General features: G+C 44.6%; 1 protein-coding gene and 1 pseudogene across 1 annotated transcript; both read right to left on the reverse strand.

The window, feature by feature from the left end:
- Positions 1-2,910: 2,910 nt before the first annotated feature.
- On the reverse strand, positions 2,911-8,321 carry DDT (D-dopachrome tautomerase). The gene is made up of 3 exons (XM_054006273.1): positions 8,115-8,321; positions 7,156-7,331; positions 2,911-5,297 (listed from the first exon to the last, which is right to left on the reverse strand). Exons 1-3 carry the CDS (start codon positions 8,220-8,222, stop codon positions 5,225-5,227), a joined length of 357 nt encoding a protein of 118 aa, XP_053862248.1. The 5' UTR covers positions 8,223-8,321; the 3' UTR covers positions 2,911-5,224.
- Positions 8,322-8,492: 171 nt separating this feature from the next.
- Positions 8,493-15,246, reverse strand: LOC128824807 (glutathione S-transferase theta-1-like; annotated as a pseudogene).
- Positions 15,247-15,814: the final 568 nt, after the last annotated feature.

Here is a 15,814-nt window from a genome sequence, read left to right on the forward strand (position 1 = left end):
CTGATAATTGGGGATGGGGTATTCATACACCTTAAAGCAATCTCCCCACATGGTTGTTCTTTTAACTCAAATGTTATTTAATATTTATATCCTAATATTGTCCAAAGGCCTTCAACAGGATCAGGCCCCTTGTGCTGGTTAAATACCTACACAGTCCTTGTCCCCCAAGACTTGAGAATCTCAGAAGTTATCTTTGTGCCCTTAAACCAGTTTGTTAAGATTTTGGACATGCAAACATCTCAGTACAGAGATTTTGAACAATCCAATAAAGATCACTGACCCTTAGAAACAGTAGCCAAATTCTTTGAAGTTCAAGGCTTGAAATATTTAGAAACTGTAAAAAGATCTCTTGCTGAGTGACGTTGGGGATCAGATATCTGGCAGGCAGCATGCAAGAAAAGCTGGACAATTTGGGGGTTTAATTTGTGGGGAACAGAAGTTTAAATAATTCCTATTGAGACCTAGGCAGTTGGTACATTTGCTTTTTTGGACCTAAAGTAACAGATCTAAGTAACCGGGCTGTTTCAGCGTAAACAAATATTTACTGCTTCCTTTGGTTTCTCTATACTGTACTATGCAGGGTTGTGTACTGATTTCAGTTTGTGGATTTAAGGGGCCTGCATGACCTCCCTATGCCAGTTTCCTCCACAAGCCCCAAAACATTAAACTTCACTCAGAGTGAAGGAGCTAAATGGCTGTTTCCCTAGCCAACATGATCATAGAGAACATTCAGCACTAGCAGTTTGTGGAGTAGGAGAGCCTACAGTGATTTTATGGTACCAACTCATAATCGTTGCTTTGATCCCACTCCACCCCCTGCATTTGCCAGAGCCAAATAAATGATAAGAGGGCTCAGGCTGAGAAAAACAATCTGTCCCAGCCATTCACTCACTTTGGTTTAATATTTTAACTGCTCTCTTACAAAAGATGCAAAGTCCATGAGCAACGAAGCTCTCGGTAAGTTCCCTGCCCCAGTTTACATTATGATTTTGCATTAGTACGTATGTTTTGTCACTAATATAATGTCACAGACATACTGGGGGTGTGAAACAGATAGTTAACATTGCATAGCAAGTCTGTGACTGGAGAATCCAAAGTAATGGTAGCTCAGGTACTTGTCTGAACCTATTGAGACTCCCGCCAACACCCAAGACTTTCCTTCCACAAACCTACCACTCCTCTAAATATGCCCTGCTCCCCCTTTATCTGTTGTCTTCTAGGGGGCAGGGACCCCTCTGGCCTACAATCCCCTCCAGCAGTTGGAACAAGCTCAGAAGTCATTCTCTTCTGCTATCTTTGCATGGCAATCTCCTTCCCACTTTTAATCCCTCCCGATGGTATCCATCCCCTTTCCACTCCTTTGTCTATCTATACACCCCAGGGCAATGGAGTGAAGCTGCTGCTGAGAGCTAGAGAGCTTGTGTGGAGGCTGCCTCTTCTTCTTGTGCCTGCCCTTTTATAGCAATGAGAGAGCCACAAAGCAGCTAACAGGAGAAGCAGTGAAGGAGAAACAGCCTCTAAAAACAACTAGTGGTAGGAAGCCAACAAGGCCCAGCAAGGGGAGCTGGGACAACAGTCCTGTTTTTCGTCCTAAGGGAAGTCAAAACTTGTCGGCTCCAAGAAGGGAAGTACTTTACAAACCAAAATTAAAGCTACATTTCTGTAATGCTAACATTGAGGTTACTGGGTTTTCTCACATTGTCACAAAGGGTTCGCCTCCACTTTTTTGAGCCGCTCATAGGGACATGGGCAGTACTGTCCCCCTGCCTGGAGCCAGGGTAGTAATAGGATCAGCTACAGCTTTAAGTTTGTCATATGCAGGGAGCCTAGTTTTCCATGATAACCCCCCCCACACACACACTTCTCTGATAAACATAAAAATCCGTATTTTCCATAATTATAATGAAATGCTGAACTTTAGTTTTCCTAGCCACGATATATAGGTTGAACACAATATTTTATTGATATATTTACAATTTTTAAGCAAGTTTGAAGCCTACCAGTGCCATGAATCATTATAATAAAATAAATAGCATTGCAATTTGCATTTCATACACATACCAAATAATTCTATGTCTGTATTGTATATTTTCAGAAATTTGTTTTTTTTTTTAAATGCACAAAAACGCTGGAATGATCCAATCACAGTGCATTGTTTCTTTACTGTTGTTGATGGACCTGCTGTTTCAGTCTCATTTGTTTTTTTTCATTCAGTTTATGTTTAGCACTTTCTGTGTGTCCTGCAATTGTCTGCCTTCGAATGTAATCTAAAACCTTGCTGCATACAGCACAGAACAGCACATTACCATCAACATAAAATTTGCCCTTGCCAAATGCAGAGACACACTGTCTTTGGGTGATTTTTTAAGTTTTTGGCATCTTTTCATAACTTTAATCACTCACATCTGGAGGCTGCAGTGAAATTTGAGATGCATTAAAAAATGAACCCCACATACACCATTGAATAACCTCTCTACACTGGAAACAGTTTATTGGAGTATGTTTAGCTACGTAAATTAAAGCGCATTCAAAAATTAACCACAAGAGGAAGAGGTTGTGCACATTGAGTAAGTGACATAAGTACTTTCAGTAAAATGTAGTTAATATGTTTTTATTTTTCACAAAAAGTAAAAACTAAAGATTCTTTGTAAAAATGCAAATTCAGCTTTTTTTTCCATGGCAAATGGATTTCTAAGATCACTGGTCATATGCTCAGTGACACACAATTGTTTAATTTACTATCCTTCTTTTAAAAGCATTTAACTGAAAAGACCTCATGAGAAAAATAAACAGGGAGCATGGACAGCTGTGTTATCTACAAGTGTGCTTAGAGAGGGTGAGTGAGATACAAGGAGAAAGGGAAACAAAATTAAAGTATTGTGATAATCTAGTGAATCGACACACACAAAGTATTTTGATAAAAGTTTTATTGACCAGATAAACGCCCAACTCATGACACTAACACATAAATCTGCACTTAGTGCAGATTTTATTTAGAGGACAGTGATTTTGCAACAATGGAAAAACGTTATGTTTCATGTGTAGTAACTAGCTTCACATATTAATAAATCATTTGGTTTTAATTATTTTTGAATAACCTCATTGGTTTCAGTTATTTTTGAATAAATGAAAGATACTTCCAACTTGACACCCAAATTTTTGATTGTGTGTTAAAAAAAATTACAAACACTAACTGGAATAAAAAGTGTTCTGTGAGCAATGAAAGAGGAAATTCGTTCATTTTTAAATGTAATTATTCCCTTGCAATGCTGTAAATACCCGACAATTAAACACTGTAGTAGTACATCAGAACCAGAAAATGAACGATTTAATCCTGACCCTCAAAACACTTATTCACATAAGTATTCCCAATGAATTCAGTATAACTATTCACATGCCTAAATGTCTGCAGGATTTGGACCTTAGAAAGTACTATAAATGAAACTGACAACTCTATCTTCATTATCTCTGCTGAGTGAAATGCAAAAGTAAGGAAATCCCATAGACTATGATAACTAGCGGGTTGAGGGTCTTTTTAAAATAAAATATTGTGTATAATCCGGTTATAAAGTGACCAACTCTAAAGGCCCCCAGGGGAAAACTCCCCTACTAAGAGAATGGACATTAGAGCAGATGTAGCAAAGCCCTGAGTCTAATACGAAAAAAAAAAACCCACAGGCACTCCAAGAAGTCAGTTATGTGTAAATTCATGAGCTCCTCTCCACCACCCACAGGACATTGAAAGCATTCATAAAATAAAAAGTGTTCTGATCTTGCTCACTGTAGTGAGAGGGTTGTGGGAAAGTACTGTGGACAAGGAGACAAGTTACAGGAATTGAAACTAATTACCTGAACCAGCAAAAGAATTTCCTGGGCTCCACGTCCTAGGGTATGAAATGATTCTGCAATAAGAAGCCCTCCTTCCACACATACCCCAATGCACAATATGCACATTGATATTAAACTACAGGAGTCTACTGAATGAACATGGGAACATCCACCTGTGCAAGCCAATGATCCTAGTGAAGTAGAGCTCAGAGCAGGAGATTAGAGAGGAACCCTAGCCCAGCCATCCCATACGAGTTAAAAGATTCTTCCCTCAGACCAATATTCTCTCTTCCCAGAAATGGGGTGGGGGTGGGGAGGAGGTTTAGAATGGAAGAAATGTTCACGGAAGTTGGAAGTGAAAGATCTCAGATCCCCTTGAATCTCAGCCTAACTCACTGCCACTGGAGGGCAAACTACTGTGAATTAGGGCTTGTCTATACTTACGCGCTGGTTCGGCAGCAGGCAATCGAACTTCTGGGTTCGATTTATCGCGTCTTGTCTGGACGCGGTAAATTGAACCCAGAAGTGCTCCCCGTCGACGCCGGTAATCCTGCTCGGCGCGAGGAGTACGCAGAGTCAACGGGGGAGCCTGCCTGCCGTGTCTGGACCGCGGTAAGTTCGAACTAAGGTACGTCGACTTCAGCTACGTTATTTACGTAGCTGAAGTTGCGTACCTTAGTTCGAATTGGGGGGTTAGTGTAGACCAGGCCTTAGTTTAGTGTCTATTGCCAGACTAATGGGCAACATTTAGTGACTTCTGGTGTAGAAGAGTCTACAGGGACATGGTCCCAATCAGCATGCTATCTGGTGGTGAAGTTAAGCCCATAAACTCTCAAGATATGACCCATGGACTCCTAGAACAGACAGAATTTCACAAGGAAGAGGAAAGGTTAGCACATGACAGGATCGGTCTTTCTCTTGCAAAGCAGCCCTCAGGCTGAACAAAACTGGAGAACCTCCCCAGTCAGTTATCAATGATGCCAATCACGCAACAGAAATAAAGAACTGTTCACTGCTAAAGGAAAAGACTACAAAACTTGGATTAACTGGATCCAAATAAGGAAGGCCATCATGACGCTGCTGATGACAAAACAAACTCCCAGCTACACAAACCTCACGATTCAAGTTTTGTTTGAGATCACAGGTAACTGCATTGTCTCTGGGCCACAAGACAGGTGTGAGACAAAGACTTCCAACTGTTACTGTCAAAGAGTTTGGCTGGTAAGCCCCGCTTTGGAGCTGTGTGCACACAGGAAGCAGAAACAGAAAGGAACTACATGAGTGGAGGTGTAGAAGGATACATATAAGATCTTGCGTAGAAACAAACAGATAGAGCTGGCCATCCTGGGGTTGTGCCCTCCACAAGGGTTTCTTTTTAATGGGTTTCTTGAAGAGATCATAAGAAAGTCATGACAGTTCCTTTCTTGCCAATCTGCCAAGGTTCCAGTGGATAAAAACGGATCAGAATCCTTTGCATGTGGAAGAGGAGAGAACACAGGAGGAAAGGAAAGGTTATTATTTTATAATGGAACATTATCTCCAGTAAGTTCTCTCAACAACCCAGAAACACACCACTAAACATAGCTCTCAGTGGTCTGGACTTTATGTCTCTGACTGTAATAGGAGCAGGATTTTTTATAGAGACAGTGTGTGAGTGGGTTGTAAAGTCCTGTCCACAACCACAAAAAGTTAAACTGTTAAACATTTATTTATCCACATATCTATTCAAGTGACATCATCATAGGACCTAATCACATCAGCAATACCATCACGGGCTCGTTCACCTGCACATCTACCAATGTGATATATGCCATCATGTGCCAGCAATGCCCCTCTGCCATGTACATTGGCCAAACCGGACAGTCTCTACGCAAAAGAATTAATGGACACAAATCTGACATCAGGAATCAAAATACTCAAAAACCAGTGGGAGAACACTTTAACCTGTCTGGTCATTCAGTGACAGACCTGCGGGTGGCTATATTACAACAGAAAAACTTCAAAAACAGACTCCAAAGAGAGACTGCTGAGCTAGAATTGATATGCAAACTAGACACAATCAACTCCGGTTTGAATAAGGACTGGGAATGGCTGAGCCATTACAAACATTGAATCTATCTCCCCTTGTAAGTATTCTCACACTTCTTAACTGTCTGTACTGGGCTAGCTTGATTATCACTTCAAAAGATTTTTTCTCTTAATTAATTGGCCTCTCAGAGTTGGTAAGACAACTCCCACCTGTTTATGCTCTCTGTATGTGTGTATATATATCTCCTCAATATATGTTCCATTCTATATGCATCCGAAGAAGTGGGCTGTAGTCCACGAAAGCTTATGCTCTAATAAATTTGTTAGTCTCTAAGGTGCCACAAGTACTCCTGTTCTTATTTTTGCAGATACAGACTAACACGGCTGCTACTCTGAAACCTGTCAATACAGACAATTTCTCCCCCATATAAACACAAAGGGAAAGATAAGAGACTTCTCCTCTTCCCAGAGCTGTGAAATACATGGAGCAAGTTTTTCTCTCTCTGCTACTATTGGAGTAATGGGAGAACAAGAGAGAAAGGGGCAGAGAAAAAAGACTGACAAATCCATCTGAAAGGCAAACTAAGCCCTATGCTACCACCTTGCACTGATGGGTCATGGTGGATGTGTCTGGCCTTTTCTTTAAATAGAAAAATACATTTTATTTTTTCTGTACTGAATAAATTCTGACAATAATTAGCCCTACTGAGGAGTTATTTGGATCAAGCATGACACTAATAGTATAGTGGGCTTTATATGATATAGTGGGGACGTGGAGTCAGAGCTGCTAAGTACCAGAATAGGGGAATCCAATTCATCCAGCCATAAGAATAATGACATTCAATTGCCATATCTCCTCTTTCTCTGGTTTCACGCCAATGCAGCTCTGCTTCTAACCCCTCTACCCCAAAATCCTTGCTCATGAGCCACCAGGCTCTCTCTGATCCCATCATTACACCAGTGCATTCGGGGGTAACTCGGCTTTGACTATACCTGGGACTCTACCCCTCATTCTCACAATTAGGCTCAGCCTTAGAAAGCCAGGAGAGGAGCAAGAAGGAAGATGCCCAGTCTAACGAGTGCAGGAAATTACTGACGGGGCAGGGGGGAAATCAGGAGGACTGGAGGAGAGAGACCCTCCCTGCCAAGGCCTCTTACAAGCTTCCCCTACTTGTACTTAAACACAGACCTTGATTAGTGAAGCTCCACACAGCACTGATCTGGGTCTCACTGGGACGCTGCATGAAACTCCCCTCTACCTGCTACATACATCTCCCCTGCTCTCTGCACTGCACTCACCTGTCTGCACCGAGCCCCAGCTCCTTGGTAAGGAACTCAAAGAACTTGGCACTGTGCCCTCTGTTCTGCTCCGCGGTTCCCACCACTGCGATGGATGAGACGAGCAGCTGAGCGCAGGGCGCTGCGGAGCCGCCAACCACCATGGGCAAGTCGCTCTTCAAAGTGACGTTTATCCTCTGCCATGCCGGGCACAAGGGCACACCCAGGGAAACAGCCATGGGAGGGAAGGAAACAGAACACGAGCCTCACAGATATGAGCAGTGTGTGTCATGAGGAGGAGCTGGTGCCCTGGGCCACCCACCCCATGCACCCCAGGGGAATCCTGCCTTTCCATTTCCCTCCTATTAGGGTGCCCTAGACCAGGGGTTCTCAACCTTTTTCTGAGCCCCCCATACTACAAAAACTCCACAGCCCACCTGTGCCACAATAACTCGTTTTCTGCACAGAAAAGTCAGGGCCAGCATTCAGGGGTAGCAAGCAGGGCAGTTGTCTGGAACCCCGTGCTGCAGAGCCCCCCGCAAAGCTACATTGCTCAGGCTTCAGCCCCAGGGGGTGGGGGTCCAGGGCCCCAGCCTTCAGACCCACGCAGTGGGACTTTGGCTTTCTGGCCTAGGCCTTGGCGAGTCTAATGCTGACCCTATTTGGTGCCCCCCCCGAAACCTGCTCACGGCCCCCCAGAGGGCCCTAGACCAGTGATTCTCAGTCTTTCCCATACCAGGACCCCCTCCCATCTAGCCCATGCCCCCCAGGGGGTGCGGGGCCAGCAGAACTGGGGGTCTAGTGGGCAAAGCAACTGCCACTAAACAGACTCTCTGCTGGTGCTGCCCCCCAAGGACAAGTTCTGTGCATCGGCCGCAAGCCCAGCTGCCCCGGCAGGGGAGCCGCCTGCAAGGGCGCATCCAGCCTGCGCGGCCAGACCCGAGGCCGCTGCGCTGCGCACGCCGAGGCAGGAGACTCACCTCCTCGGGCTTGCTCAGGATGGCCGCGGCGGCCGAGCACAGCTTGCCGGCGAAGCCCTGGGGCAGCTGAGCGGCCGGGAGGCTGGTCTCCAGCTCCAGGAACGGCATGGCCGAGACAAGCGCCACACACCAGCTACCGCCGTCTGCAGGGTCACACGCGGCGCGGCCGCCGCGGGCTGCAGGGCAGGGGGTGGGAGCGAGCGCCGGGGTTTGCGATTGGCTGCGCCTGGAGACACCCTCCTCTGTCGGTATGTCTGTCTCTCCGCCTGGACCCCTTGTGCCCTGGGTAGCATCCCTGAGCACGGCCTGTTCCTCTCCCGGTGGGCGGGAGGTTTGCTTTGCCTGGCCTTTTATGAACACGTTGCCACAGCCACGGGTGTCCCCGCTGTCACGGCGATGCTGCCTAGTTCACAGGGCTGGTCCTGCCCAGACAGGACAGGAAAAGCAGTTCCGGGGCCTCGGTCACCTGGATCCTCCAAAGCTGAGTGTCCTGTTTACCAGATTGTACAATAAAATATAATACTATGGATTTGATGCCCTGGTTTTTGTTAGGTTTATTTCCACATGGCAGAGAAATCTGATTCTGCTAAGGGAATGGAGTCTTAAAACTTCATATGTGCAATGTACCTCTAGTGGCATGTGACCAGGATTCATCACTGAATTTGGTGCACTGGTTGGATCATTAGTTTCCCCAGCCTGGGCCGGGTACTGACCGGGAGCACGACGTGAACACTGATCCATGTCCCCCCAAGAGAAAGGAGTAAGCCAAAACAAAACCCTCTATTCATTTTCTGTGGCACTGGCAGGCAGGTATATGGATTGCTTATCAGGAAGGCAGTTCGCGTACTTCATGCAACTCCCTGATCAAGAGTGTCCTTAACAAAGCCACAAATGGAAATGTGCCAGTGGAGTTTATCTTGGCTTTCATTTGTCTGCTGGAAACAAATGCTTATTTCTCACACCCTGAGTGCCCTGAGACGGACAATAGTGGTTAGGGGATGGAAAAGCATAAAAAACATACACACACTAATAATCTGAACATTGAAATGTAACAGTAAGTCTTGACAAGCAGCCTGACCACCACGGCACGATTGATTTATCATACCCTACCACATGACAGAGTGCTTGTAATAGTATGCATGTGACCGCATGAATGCAACTTACTGTGATACTTAATTTCTCTTGTTTTTACAGCCTTTTTCATATTGCTTTACCTTCCCTAAAGACTGGAAATTATTTCTGCCCTTTGTTGGGAGATGGATAGAGGGGCTTATGTGCCTACAGCTGGCTGGGACTCTCTGCCTTCCATGTGTTCATTATTTCTTCTCACTTCGATATCTCTTTTTATTTAGATACTCCACATGGAGAAATGGGGCGAAGAAAATATTCTCCTTTTCACTAACAGCTGCCTATTTTATCTCCATGCATGGTTGCTAAAATCCAAGAAGCCTGTTTTAGAGGTTATGTCTCCCACGTTACTGTCCAACTGATGTGGCTATTTATAATATATATTTATAATACCTGACTCTTTATGCTGAAGTGGCAACTGTGATAACGGGTAACATTATCATTATAAAAAAGTTCAGCTGCAAAATCTGAGACTGGCCCACGGTTTGAATTTTGTGACGGGGAGTTAATGATGTACAGCTGTTGAGTGGAAAAATCTCAATGAAAATGGACACTTCCAGAAGATTAGGGCATTTAAAAACCAAACCAAACCCACTAACCCTAACTGGAACGTCTTAAGGAAGGAAAGTGTGTAGGTAGGAGAAGGGAACGAAGCTCTGCTTTAAGTTGACTGCACTTCAAACCCAGATCCTCTAAAAACAAAGATAACGAAACACCCAAAGACAAACAACTGCTGCATTTTTATTTTGAACATATGCTTTGCAATATTCTGAAGAGACACACTGGCAGCTGATGAATCTGAGAGGTAAATGTCTGATATAGTCTAAGCAGATTCAGAAAATATCAGTACATAAATGTACACAACTCCTGCTCTGAGTTTTCTAGGAAGAACAAGCAGTGACATTACAGTGAAGTATATGCAAGAGTTACCTGTCTGGCTGAAAGACTGTTATATCCATTTGAATAAGCTACAGTAAATGCTTGTTTCTATTTTGAATTTCTATTTTATAACAGTAACAGCACATCAGGCAGTGCATTTCCAAGACTTGCACAAAAGATTTGGCACTTGATGTGATAGAAGTCACTTGATGGCTGGTATTCTGGGCATGCAACTGCACAGAAAGTACACTGCTTTGGGTGTCCAGTGGCATCATTATTTCTAACAACATTTTAAGAGCACAAAATCCTGGATATCTGTTAGAACAGAAAATTCACCAAGGAATGAGTCACTCCTCTGTGCAGCAAACTGCCAGCTGTGAAGAGTGGCACTGACAATTACAGGATGAGGAGAGGAAAATGAGAACAATGTGTGCTGCCTCAAGAAGCTAAAATGTCCCAGAGGTTAGTAAGCTTCCACAGAGAGAAATCCAGAGCATGTGTGTGGAAGGGTTTGAAGACTCTCTGCTAGAAGTCTGCATTCTTTTTGAGTTTATCAGAATTGTCAAGGAGCAGAGAAGCTGACAGTCAGCATGAGGATATTTAAGAGGACTGCGACGAAGAAGCCCTGTGAGAAATAGTAATGAGTGAATTTTTGGGGACAACACACTGTCTCTTTCAAGTGACAAAAAGGCCATGGTTAAGGGAAAAATGGTCTAATTTTAAAGTGCCCTGCTGTGGTTTACTGTTAGAGGATAAAGACAGAACACGTGGAAAAGTTCCATTACTCAAGTGAAACGTGTGGCAAGTTCTTTCTTCTTGGCACAGGGTAATTACACATAACAGAGGAATTTCGGGGGTTGGATTTAGAAAAACATTCAGAAAAGTCTAGCAGTGAAAGAATACTTCACATTTCCTCCTACTTCAGCATCTTGGGCTTCATTTCCTCCTTCATCTGTGGGTCAATCTGGACTTTCCTCAAATCCTGGGCATTCAGGATCCATTCGTGCACTTCTTGGAAGAGCTCCTTCCCCACAGCTTCCTCCACCTGGCTGTGCCATGTTACCAGTTTGGGCCAGCCCTCAAAGATGTGGCAACCAGCACCTACGTGCTGTAAAGAGAGAAAGACACCGCAGCCAAACGTTAGTGAAAAGGAGAGGAATTCATTTAAATGAACTGCACAGCAAAATCCTGCCCTGGATTAACAAGCAACTGCCAAAAGTGGGAAGACAATTGGCTGACTAATGTCAGTGTCATCCTCAATCTGCTCCAACACCTAAATGTCTGAGCCTGACTTGAAGGGTGGTACATTCTCATTGCAATTCACGTGATGCTTATTGCAAAACCTCAGCTGCTAGAGGTTAAGTCAGGAGATAATGAGCAGATTTCTCCAGCAGCATAGAACGATTGAAGCTAATGAAGTTACACCAGCAGAGAGTTTGGCTTAATAGCTGTAACAGTTCTCACATGCACTAAGGCATGGTCAATGAGAGAACACGAAATCACCATTTAAGATCAAAATTGCAGCATCAGCAGTTTTTCTTGCCCTCTCAAAAGTTTATCTGCAGGGTGACCCGCTCTTTGGAGGGAGGCAGTGCTGCCCCATAAAGCATCTGGAGGAGAAGGTGTGGGGAGAGGTGGAAGGTGCTGTAACACAGTACTCCAGGCAAGTGACGGATCCATATGGGAGCCACTTCCTTTTAAATGCAGTATTTTGTGAAGTCCCTGATTGGTATTTTGCAGACTGAGAGGAGGGAAATGACTAGGGGAGGAAGCCTGCCCCCCCCCCCTTGGGGTGGGCTCTTTATTTTAATCTAAACCTCAGTTCCCCATTGCTCCTCATTTACTCTTCATAGGATTTGAATTCTTCACAAGAAGGACAGAAAACTGTAATGAGGAGGGAATGACGTGAAGGAAAACATGGAGGGGGGACAGAGTAACACTGGATCAGAGTGTTTTGTAGCATCTGCCATCTTTGTGATGTCGCTGAATCCTGCTTCCCTTCTCAGTCTGTGGTGCTGCATCAAACCCTCCTTCCCATCTCCAAGGAAACTGTACCAGCACCACATGCTGGTCTTCAGGCAGTATAGACAACATCAGTTTTTCATGATGCTGAAAATTCACTAACATTCCTACACTCACCTGCATGAACTCTCTGATAGCCACCAGGTCTGCCAGAGAAATCTCACTGCCCACAATGAAGGGCTTGTCCTGCAGGAACTTCTCTGTGAACTTTTTTAGGGAATTATTCAGCTCATCCAAAGCCTCCTGTAGCTTCTCTCAAGGTATTGGCTTTCCTGTGAAGAGGGGAATCACCACCTGCATGGGGAGGAGGGAATAGGATTAGCTTCCATACACATGCAATGGAATTTAGTCATCACCAAATGGGGAACTGCATAGATTGCTCCATGTATTTACAGGAGAGCTAATCCGGTACCGAGCTGTATGAATCCTCTATTTCTCTGTACCTCTAAGTATCAGCAATCAGAATGAGACTTAATGGGATCCTTGAAGCAGCTGGACGTTGTCCTGTTGCATTCTGAGAATAATCTGTGGATCTCAGATATCCTTACATCAAATGCTAGCAGCATATGCATCAGGTTTCATAGTCCACGTCTCACACGGTCTTTTGCTCCTACTTAGTAGGCGAAGTAACCTTTTAATTTAAGTGGAGTGCTAGGATCCCTACAAGGTTGGTTTCATCAATTTAAATATATGTTACCCTGTAAGAGGAGACATACCAAATCTCCCCAAACTCTGGGCCTTGCTGCATGATCTTGCTGTTCTCCATCAGACCAGTAGAGGGAGAAAAGAGCCAGGTGCATGTAGTTTACCACATGGCATCATCATTATAATTTGTATGATCATAGCACTATGTAAGTGATTTGTATGTATATGTATATTGTATACATACATATTAAATACAAAGTGGATTTCTGTATGTTCACCAATTGGCTGATTATGGTCACAAGACATACGCTTATTGGACAACCACCCCCAAAATGCAGCTATTTAACCTCACACAGGCACTTAAAAATGTGGGAGCACTTAACAAAAAAAATAAAGAAAGACGTTAAATGCCCCCTCATGACTCTGTCTGGAACTCAGGAGTGCTGATAATACTCAAACTAACTACAATTGACCAAATCGGGGAGTGGTACTTGGCAGCCTGGATTAAGTAGGGAAACTTGCCCCATGACTTGCTCCTAAGGCTAAACTAGCATGCCAGACATACAGTAGTCTGGTGGCACTGGGAAAATAAATGATGGGTAAAGCAAGCAGTCTTGTAGATTTGCCTAGTGGAAATATACCTTCTCCCTTTGTCCTTGTTCCGTACACCTACGGATGGCAAAATGAGCACTATGTTGGAAAGAAAGGGCAAACCCTTTATACAAAGGCCATTTAAACACAGCCCTTTTATAACACTGGCAAGTGCTAGTATTCAGCATTTTTGATATTTAGCCGACTCACCTTGACCCACAACATTTTGGAAGCATTCGCCCGGACAGTAGTGTGTTGCCAGGGCCTGTATTCATCTACCCGGGCCCGTTTCTGTAGGTTGGACGAGTACCAGTGATAGGTGTGTTGTACTTCTCTGGCTCAGGGACAGAAGAATCACAGTGCTGCCCAGATAAAAGGGGAAACAGTAGGCCTGTGAGCTAAGGAGAGAACAGTTGCATTCTTCTCCTTACATCACTTCCATTTAGAAAGCGTGGTAATGTTAGGGGTCAGAGAACAGCGCAGGAGCCGAAAGATCAGCACTGCTTGTTCTGCTGATAACCCACAGCACCCTTTACACGTTAAGAACCACAGACCAATGATATTTTATAAAACTATCATCATGAAGTATAATGTAGTGTTTTCTGCATTTCCTTTTCCCTCCCAGCTGTTTTAGGGCCTGATCCAATATCCCACTGAAGTCAATGGGAAACCTTCCATTGACTTCAACAGACATTGGACCAGGCCTTTATTTTGTCAGTTTTTATTGCTATGAAAAGTACATTGCACACGTTCCTTACAAAGACATGACTCTGAGAATGCATTCTCTCAAAAATACACCACTTGTTCCCCGCCCCACAAATATAAACAAATGTAGAACTTGCAGATTGCATCCTGGCAAAGAAGATAAGACATGTAAATCAAAGCTCTCTCAGAACCAGACTGATTCTCATGGGGGCTTTCAGGGAACCCTTCTCCTTGGTTTCTTGAAACACTGCTTTCCCATTTCGCTCTCTGTTCACTTGGGGTCTTGAGCAGAGGCGCCATCTTTCTAAGTTGCTGGGGGGTGCTCGACCCCCGTTCCACCCCAGGCCCCACCCCCATCCACCCCTTCTGCCAAGCCCCCACCCCTGCTCTGCCTCTTCCCATCCCCACTCCGCCCCATACCACCCCCGAGCACACTCCACCCTTGCTCCTCCCCCTCCCCCTCCACACCTCCTGCACGCTGCTGAACAGCTGATACACAGAGGGAGGCACTGGGGGGGAGCGGGAGGAGCTGATTGGTGGGGCTGCCGGTGGGTTCTGAGCACCCACTATTTTTTTTCCAGGGGTGCTCCAGCCCCGGAGCACCCGTGGAGTCGGAGCTTATGGTCTTGAGCCCCCTACATTTGTGTGAATATTAGAATATTAGAAAGGTGCTAAGATGCCTTCAGATGGGTCACAGTCTGAGTGAAAAAAGGAAGGCCTAGTGCCACACTGTCCCCCGCACTTACAACTTTTTTCTCAATACAATCCATGGTGTGTTTCACTGAGACATAGATTGGCACTAACACTCCCACGCCTTGGTGAGATTCCAATCTGGGGCCCCAGGAGAACATTCAGCCAGACTGCTTTTCTCAGTGCATCTGGCAATCTGAAACCAGCCAGGACGCCTTATTACCGGCATGTCCTAGCACACTGAAAGACCAAACACCATCCCATGATCCTCATAGAGGCGGACTGCAGCAGACAACCATGCAGCTCAGAAGTGTTATGGTGGTAAATACTGCGACAAGGATGTGAGGTTTCTACCTCTGCATTCTAACCTCTCTCCTAAGGTCAAGCTTCCATCCTTCAGTATAGGCACTTTCTTCAGGGAGTTTGTGTTGCTAAAGTCTTGAATGTTGAGCCCTAAAAGAGTTATAATTAATAAGAAAAACAATCAGAGACTAGTGGTGGAGAAACCAATAGAAGTTGAAGCTGAGCTGTCAGCATAGCCCATTTGGAACCCGTTAATGGGGATTAGTCAAACCAGTGGCAATATTTTGCTATTGCCACTGCCAGACACTTAGAGGCACCTTGTTATAAATAAGTCCGTGGGCTTTTTCAAGAGGTGTATTTTTCAAATTAAAGAAGGAACATAAACTAAAAAGCCAAAATGTCCAGCCAGGGTCTTTGCAGTCTGACAGTTATGCCAAGCCTTTCAGTGCATTGCAACAGGGCTTCGGTCATTTGACTCCTGTTAATGCTAGCGGTAGGTGAAACACACTGAAAAAAGTTACCTGAAAATGGCCATTCTGAAATGGGAAGAGCATTTCCTCCAATCTTGGGGGAGGGAAAGAAGAAGGAGATTTCAATAAAGGCAGCTGAATGTTTTTATGACATATTTGCCAAAAGTAAGGAAGAAGGGAAATGAGGGGACAGACTAGTCCTCAATGGAGCAGATGTGCACACAGTGTTAAACTGCCTTCTGCAAGGGATTTTCACATCACACAGGT

Source organism: Malaclemys terrapin, chromosome 16 (assembly GCF_027887155.1).
Source record: "Malaclemys terrapin pileata isolate rMalTer1 chromosome 16, rMalTer1.hap1, whole genome shotgun sequence".
Lineage (NCBI taxonomy): Eukaryota > Metazoa > Chordata > Testudines > Emydidae > Malaclemys > Malaclemys terrapin.